Consider the following 8485-nt stretch of genomic DNA (forward strand, 5'->3'; position numbering starts at 1 on the left):
AGGCGGTGGGGGGCCGGGGAGGGGCCGACCCAGCCCCACTGATGCCCCCTGGTGGCGCAGGCTCCGGGGAGGTGGTGGGGGGCCGGGGAGGGGCTGTCCCAGCCCCACTGATGCCCCCTGGTGGCGCAGGCTCCGGGGAGGTGGTGGGGGGCCGGGGAGGGGCCGTCCCAGCCCCACTGATGCCCCCTGGTGGCGCAGGCTGGTGGCACAGGCTCTGGGGAGGCGGTGGGGGGCCGGGGAGGGGTCGTCCCAGCCCCACTGATGCCCCCCGGTGGCGCAGGCTCCGGGGAGGCGGTGGGGGGCCGGGGAGGGGCCGCCCCAGCCCCACTGACGCCCCCTGGTGGCGCAGGTCGGTGAGGCTCCAGGGAGGCGGTGGGGGACCGGGGAGGGGCCGTCCCAGCCCCACTGACGCCCCCTGGTGGCGCAGGTCGGTGGCGCAGGCTCTGGGGAGGCGGTGGGGGGCCGGGGAGGGGTCGTCCCAGCCCCACTGATGCCCCCCGGTGGCGCAGGCTCCGGGGAGGTGGTGGGGGGCCGGGGAGGGGCCGTCCCAGCCCCACTGACGCCCCCTGGTGGCGCAGGTCGGTGGCGCAGGCTCTGGGGAGGCGGTGGGGGGCCGGGGAGGGGTCGTCCCAGCCCCACTGACGCCCCCTGGTGGCGCAGGTCGGTGGCGCAGGCTCTGGGGAGGCGGTGGGGGGCCGGGGAGGGGTTGTCCCAGCCCCACTGACGCCCCCTGGTGGTGCAGATCGGTGGCGCAGGCTCTGGGGAGGCGGTGGGGGGCCGGGGAGGGGCCGTCCCAGCCCCACTGACGCCCCCTGGTGGCGCAGGTCGGTGGCGCAGGCTCTGGGGAGGCGGTGGGGGGCCGGGGAGGGGCCGTCCCAGCCCCACTGACGCCCCCTGGTGGCGCAGGTCGGTGGCGCAGGCTCCGGGGAGGCGGTGGGGGGCCGGGGAGGGGCCGTCCCAGCCCCACTGACGCCCCCTGGTGGCGCAGGTCGGTGGCGCAGGCTCTGAAGATGGGGACTCCGGTGGAGCCCGAGTACTTCGAGGAGGTGACGCTCTACTTCAGCGACATCGTGGGCTTCACCACCATCTCAGCCATGAGCGAGCCCATCGAGGTGGTCGACCTGCTCAACGACCTCTACACCCTCTTCGATGCCATCATTGGCTCCCACGATGTCTACAAGGTGCTGCCCCCATCCCCGGTCCTGTGGGGTGGGGCCAGGCCTGGGGGATGGGGCCTGGCCTGGGCGGGAGGCAGGGCATTGACACGGGGGAAGATCTTGACACAGGGGAATTGGGGACCCTGGAGATGGGGGGCAGTGCCTGGTGGCACAGGGGAGCAGGATTGTAGGGGCAAGATTGGGGGGCCCAGCCAGGGGCAGGTGGAGGTTGGGGGGCGGGGGAGCAGAGATTTGGGTGGCAGGGACTGGGGAGTTGGGGGTCTCTGGGTGGGGCACCCCGCAGGGTGAGGACAGAGCTCCCCGTCTGACCCCCGCCCCTCCCCGGCAGGTGGAGACCATCGGAGACGCCTACATGGTGGCCTCGGGGCTGCCCCATCGGAATGGGAACCGGCACGCGGGCGAAATCGCCAACATGTCGCTGGACATCCTGAGCGCCGTCGGCTCCTTCCGCATGCGCCACATGCCCGACGTGCCGATCCGCATCCGCATTGGCCTGCACTCCGGTATGGCGCGGGCACAATGCCATGGCCTCTGTGGGCCTCCGCTCATTCATGATGGCCGTGCCCCTTTTCCTCTGCCCTCCCCAGCTTACCGGATCCCCATCTGGAGTGGTACCATAATGGGGTTCTTCATTGCCCTCCACCGGGGAACTCTTTCCACCCCTACCCCTGGAGAGGTTTTGGTGTTAGCAGTGGGATCCCGGTATTTTCCCTGGGGTTTACTTCACCGAGTGGTGGTGGGGAATGAGGGCTGCTCCCTCCCCCCAACATCCCTGTTGCCTTGGGGCTGGCTGGACCCCCCCAGAGCAGTGTGGTTTGGAGATAACTCCCCACTGAGATTCAGGGGGCACCTCCCCCTGTCAGAACAATGGGTTCAGGCTCTCTGCAATCTCAGGCCATTGCTGTGTTGGTCCCGCCCAGGCCAGCGCCCTGTCACCCTGTCCGTCCCCACTGTAACCCGTCTCCTCTCCTGTCTCCCCACAGGGCCCTGCGTGGCTGGCGTGGTGGGGCTCACCATGCCCCGGTACTGCCTCTTCGGGGACACCGTCAACACCGCCTCCCGCATGGAGTCCACCGGCCTGCGTGAGTCCCCCCTCGTCCCCGGGGCAGCGCTGGGGCCGGCGGGAGAGACTCTCCTGGGCTGGTGTCCAGGGGTGTTTGTATGTGGGGGGTGAGGGGGGGTGGACAGAGCAGAGGGTGGCGATTTTATTATGCTCACCCCCCATGTTCTTGGTGCCCCCCGCCCCCCACAGCTTACCGGATCCACGTGAACATCCGCACGGTCACCATCCTGCACTCGCTAAAGGAGGGATTCAAATTGGACGTTCGGGGCAAGACGGAGCTCAAGGTAACGGCGCCCCTCACTCCCGACCCACAGCTCCTGCTGGCCCAGCCCTGCCCCCCGCCAGCTCTGCCGGTGCCCCTCACTCCTGACCTGCAGCCCCTGCTAGCTCAGCACTCCCACCGCCCCAGCCCTGCTGGTGCCCCCCACTCCTGACCCGCAGCCCCCCCGCCACTCCAGCCCTGGGCTCACAGTCTCTCTCTCTCTCTGCCTTGCCATAGGGCAAAGGTGTAGAAGACACATACTGGCTGGTGGGACGAGACGGATTCAACAAACCCATCCCTACGCCCCCCGACCTGCAGCCGGGGTAAGAGCATCATGGGCCTGGAGCCCCCTCTGACCTCCATGGGGGGATGGGAGGGGCAGGACGGGAGGGGGTGGGTGGTCACTGTCTGTGCCCAGGCCCTGAGGCCACCCTGAGAGGGGAGAGGGCCTTGAGGGAGATGGGAGGGGACGCCTGGAAAGAAGCAAAGTGGGATGGGGCTGGGAGCCAGGACTCCTGGGTTCTCTCCCTGGCTCTGGGAGGGGAGTGGGGCCTGGTGGTTAGAGCAGGGGGGCTGGGAGCCAGGACTCCTGGGTTCTCTCCCTGGCTCTGGGAGGGGAGTGGGGGCTAGTGGTTTGAGCAGGGGAGCGGCCTGGGCACCAGGCTTCACTCTGCCCCCCTCCTTCAGGGCGAGTAACCACGGCATCAGCCTGGACGAGATCCCCGAGGACCGGCGGAAGAAGCTGGAGAAAGCCCGGCAGAACAAGTAGTGAGGGAGACCAGCGAGCGGAAGGCCAGGCTGGGCCGAGGTGAGGCCAGGGCTGGGGGACAGGGGAGCTGCGATAACCGCCCCCCTGTGGATAAAGGAGCCCCCAGGAGCAACTTGGCAAGGCCAAGCCATGCTGGGAGACAGAGGCACCTGCCACGCCCCTCCTGGCCCCACTTCCTGGAAGGTGGGGCTACCCTGGGCTCCTCCCCCTTAGACACTCCATCAGCGGCCACCGGCAGCTCTTAGCTTCTCCTCTTTCCCTGGGAACAAATCCCTAATCCGCCCCCAACCAGAGCCAGGTCCAGAAACCACAGGTCTATGCAAATGAGCATGGCTCTCATTTACATATTTGATTAATATGCACCAGATCATTTGCATAATTCCACCATATCGTTCCCCTTCACCCTCCCTCCGAATTTCCCCTCCAACAACCTCCCACCCCGCCCTGATCACAGAGCGCCCTCCAGGAGCCTGGTTCCATCCCCACTCCTATGGACTGACCCATAACCATAGAGACGGGGCTAGAATGCCTGGGACGGTAGGACCGCTCTAGCCATGAGCTCTATGGTCATGGGTGGCCTACGGGTTGCCCCCACTGAGGTCACCCCAATGCTCCATTCCATTTGGAGTCCTCCAACTCTCCTGAACCATAGAGCTGGGGCCCAGAGCAGCCACCTACATAGAGCCACTCTGCCCACTCTATTGCCCTGGCCCACACCCTATGGTCATGGACAGGCCCAACTCTATTGCATTTAGAGTCCTCCAGCTCTCCCTAGCCATAGAGATGTGGCCTAGAGTGCCACCCCAATAAAAGCGGGAGCGGGGGGGAAACTGGGGGAGATCGAGTGGCTCTGACGTGACTAATTCTGCCTCCACCCCCCTTATCCAGATCTGCGGCCAAGACCACCTGACACTTTCCGGCCAGTCTCTGTGGGCCTTTCTGCCGCAGGGCAGACTCAGATTGCTCCCCCGCCTCGACCCCATCACACCCTGCGGAAGGAGAATGGGCCGGGGCAGGCGGGCAACTGGTGCCGGTCACCAGAAATGGACTCGTCTTTGTGTGCGCTGGTCCCGCCTCCCCAGGTGCATTGTGGGACTGTGGCCCTGACCTAGGAATCGCTGTTTGCTTTGCAGCCGAAGAGCCAGGTGCATTATGGGACTTTGGCCAACCTGGGAAATTCCATGCACCTCCTACTACAAAGCCAGGTGCATTATGGGACTTCGGCCAACCTGGAATTTGCCGTTCACCTCCAATCAAGGTCCCCAGGTGCATTATGGGACTTCAGCCAACCTGAGAATTCACATTCATTCCTGTAACGGGCAGTGTCCCCTGGGACCAGCCATTCTCCCCCCTTTCTTCAGCGGTTCAGACTGTACCACTGTGAGGAGATGGGGGTGGCTGGGTGGTTTGTTCAGACCCTAATTGCTTTCTGCAGAGAACCCCGGACAGACACGATGGGGCAATGGAGCGACGCCCCCATGGGGTTACTGTAGTTTGCCGGCTGAGTGCTGGGGGATTAGCTCCCTTTAGGGGCAGCAAAGGGAACAAAGTTTTGCTCCCTCTCTGCTAACAGATGTTTTGTGGGGCTGGAGGTCCTGGGTTCAGTTCCCGCCCACGGCCACGCTGGCTGTATGCACGAGGCTTCCCTATCCAGCACTGTAGTATCTGGGCTCTCATATGACTCCAGGGGGCAGGGACCGGAGCATGGGGGCGGGGGGGAATGGGGCACGGGGCTTTTCTCCTCTAGGGGGCGCCAGCTCCCATCTGGCCCAGGGTGGGGACTGGGGCATGGGGTGGATGGGAATGTGGCACGGGGCCTTTCCCTACAAAGGGCATTGGCTCCCGTCCGGCCTCAGAGCCAAGACTGCCCGGCTCAGGGGGCAGGGAATGGGACACAGGCCCTTTCCCCTCTAGGGGGCACCAGCTCCCATCCGGACCAAGGGCCGGGACTGGGACATTGGGGGGTGGGAATGGGGCACGGGGCTTGTCCCCTCTAGGGGGTGCCAGCTCCCATCCGGCCCCAGAGCAGGGACTGGCTGGCTCAGGGGGGCAGGGAATGGGACAAGGGGGCTTTTCCACATCTTCAGGATGGGAGAAGGCGATTGACTCAAGTGGGCTGGGAGTGAATCCGTCGGGGGCCAGGGCTGGATCCACCTGGTAACAATGAAATCTACCGTCTCCTCGCGGATTGCGTTTCCGTCACCGGCCGAGGTCTGGGCTGCGCTCTTTCTCCCGCGGGGGGTTAAAACCACAGACCTTGCCCCCGGACATGCCCATCGGACCCACCCAGGATTGTCTCCTCATGCACCACGCGAACGGTGCCCAAGAGGAATGTGGGGGGGGGTTCACGGCAGAGCGGCTGTCCTGGGGGATGTGGGCCGACCCCCAACTCGACTTTTCTTTACCCACCTGGCGTTTCAGGGGTTAAAAAAAGGAAAAAAAAAATCTCACGCACATGCAGTACACACAGCTGGCCGCTAGATGGCAGTCAGACCCCCCCATCATCACAGAATCCTGGAAGATCAGGGTTGGAAGGGACCTCAGGGGGTGTCTAGTCCCACCCTCTGCTCAAAGCAGGACCAATCCCCAGCTAAATCATCCCAGCCAGGGGTCAAGCCGGGCCTTAAAAACCTCTAAGGAAGGAGATTCCACCACCTCCCTGGGGAACCACCCTCCTCGTGAAATACTGTTTCCTAATATCCAACCTAAACCTCCCCCACGGCAACGTGAGACCATTACTCCTCGTTCTGTCATCTGCTACCATTGAGACCAGCCGAGCTCCATCCTCTTTGGGACCCCCCTTCAGGCAATTGAAGGCTGCGATCAAATCCCCCCTCATTCTTCTCTTCAGGAGACTAAACAACCCCAGTTCCCTCAGCCTCTCCTCGTAAATCATGTGCCCCAACCCTTGATCATTTTCGTTGCCCTCCGCTGGACTCTCTCCAATGTGTCCACATCCCTTCTGTAGTGGGGGCCCCAAAACTGGACGCAATGCTCCAGCTGTGGCCTCACCAGTGATGAGTAGAGGGGAATAATCACGTCCCTTGATCTGCTGGCCATGCTCCTACTCACACAGCCCAATAGGCCGTTGGCCTTCTTGGCAACAAGGCCACGCTGCTGACTCCTAGCCAGCTTCTCCTTCATGGTAATTCCCAGGTCCTTACTATCCCATTGCTCTTAAAGGTGGCAGTGTGACTTTAAAGGGCACAATCTGTTGGGACAAGTTACCGAGTGGCGTGGGGTGAATACTCCATCCTGGGCAAGATTTCAGTCAAGATGGGGTGTGTTTTTTTGTTTTTAAAGAGCTTCTCTAGCACAAGAAGGGATTATTTTGGGGCAGGTCTTTGGCCTGTGGTCTCCAGAAGGTCAAACTACCTGAGCAAAATATCCTGGCTGGCCTTGGAAGCCATGAACAAATATTTTTTTGCTCGTTTTTTGCTTCTTTGGGATGGGTAAAGAGGGCCTTCAAGGTTTGTTTTCTAATATATATATATGAGTCTGGGTGCTGGGGGATTAGCTCCCTCTTGGGGGAGTGATGGGAACAACGTTCTGCTCACTCCCTGCCAACAGCTGCTTTGTGGGGCTGGAGGTCCTGCAATTGGTTCCTGCCTCCAGCCGTGGGGGGCTGAACGAATGTGGCTCCGTGCCCCCCCCCACACTTGGTTTTTGCCTGGAATGGCTTGGAATAGTAGATACGCTGGAGGGGAGGGATAAGATACAGAGGGCCCTAGACAAATTGGAGGATTGGGCCAAAAGAAATCGGATGAGGTTCAACAAGGACAAGTGCAGAGTCCTGCCCTTAGGATGGAAGAATCCCAGGCACCGCTACAGACTACGGACCAAATGGCTCGGCAGCAGCTCTACAGAGAAGGACCTAGGGGTGACAGTGGACGAGAAGCTGGAGATGAGTCAGCAGTGTGCCCTTGTTGCCAAGAAGGCCAATGGCATTTTGGGATGTATAAGTAGGGGCATAGCCAGCAGATTGAGGGACGTGATCGTTCCCCTCTATTCGACATTGGTGAGGCCTCATCTGGAGTACTGTGTCCAGTTTTGGGCCCCACACTACAAGAAGGATGTGGAAAAATTGGAAAGAGTCCAGCGAAGGGCAACAAAAATGATTAGGGGACTGGAACACATGACTTATGAGGAGAGGCTGAGGGAACAGGGATTGTTTAGTCTGCGGAAGAGAAGAACGAGGGGGGATTTGATAGCTGCTTTCAACTACCTGAAAGGGGGTTCCAAAGAGGATGGCTCTAGACTGTTCTCAGTGGTAGCAGATGACAGAACGAGGAGTAATGGTCTCAAGTTGCAGTGGGGGAGGTTTAGGTTGGATATTAGGAAAAACTTTTTCACTAGGAGGGTGGTGAAACACTGGAATGCGTTACCTAGGGAGGTGGTGGAATCTCCTTCCTTAGAGGTTTTTAAGGCCTGGCTTGACAAAGCTCTGGCTGGGATGATTTAGTTGGGGATTGGTCCTGCTTTGAGCAGGGGGTTGGACTAGATACCTCCTGAGGTCCCTTCCAACCCTGATATTCTATGATTCTAAGTCTTTGGCGTTCTCGGCCGTGCCGAATCTTTAGCCAGGATGACTTTTCTCCCCGCGGTTTGTTGGTTGAATGAGTGAAATAGCTGCCTCCCACAGTTGTTATGAAATGGTTGGAAATGCCCTCACCTCGTGATCAGGTTTCCCCTCGGCGGGGGCCTAACCTGCCCAGATCATCAGTCAGCTACAGTGGCCTGTGAAAAACTGGGGCAAAAATAATCGTAATATGCCCGACCTTGCGGTCCAAGGCTCCAGTGACCTGTCTGGAAAATTATCGCAATGCCAGCCCGGGTGCACTTGGTTAATATTTGTCTGTGGACAAAAAATATGGTCATAAAGGGCTTGAGGCTGATTGGCTAGGTTCTGCCACATGGGTTTTTGTCATTGCTCGACGGACTTGGTCAATAGTGATCTGCAAACAAACACCACCACCCCCAACCCAATACGAAACTCCCCTCCCGTAAAACCCACCCAGAGGTGGAGGCCAAGGGGTCACTGTACTCGATCAATATTTCGGTGCAGTGGGAATGAGGTGCCCTATGCACCTGGTTGGGATGTGTCTGTGGCGGGGAGGGGGCGGGGGGGAACATATTTCTTAAAGGGATGGTCATTTTTTAATCTGTAGATTTGTTTTTCCTTAAAGGGGTGGCCACTTTTGTCTATGCTGCGT

General features: G+C 60.8%; 1 protein-coding gene across 3 annotated transcripts in view; it reads left to right on the top strand.

Annotated features, from left to right (window-relative positions):
* Nucleotides 1-4965, top strand: part of GUCY2D (guanylate cyclase 2D, retinal) — a 71993-nt gene extending 67028 nt beyond the window's left edge. For all 3 annotated transcript variants that reach the window (XM_073326769.1, XM_073326770.1, XM_073326771.1), the window contains 7 exons: nt 989-1181; nt 1507-1681; nt 2162-2260; nt 2431-2525; nt 2741-2826; nt 3191-3311; nt 4161-4965. In XM_073326769.1, coding sequence (XP_073182870.1) covers nt 989-1181; nt 1507-1681; nt 2162-2260; nt 2431-2525; nt 2741-2826; nt 3191-3272 — 730 coding nt within the window. In that variant the 3' untranslated portion in view covers nt 3273-3311; nt 4161-4965. The remainder of the gene's footprint in view (nt 1-988; nt 1182-1506; nt 1682-2161; nt 2261-2430; nt 2526-2740; nt 2827-3190; nt 3312-4160) is intronic.
* The last annotated feature ends 3520 nt before the right edge of the window (nt 4966-8485 follow it).

The sequence above is a fragment of the Lepidochelys kempii genome, chromosome 28 (genome assembly GCF_965140265.1).
Source record: "Lepidochelys kempii isolate rLepKem1 chromosome 28, rLepKem1.hap2, whole genome shotgun sequence".
In the NCBI taxonomy this organism is placed as follows: domain Eukaryota; kingdom Metazoa; phylum Chordata; order Testudines; family Cheloniidae; genus Lepidochelys; species Lepidochelys kempii.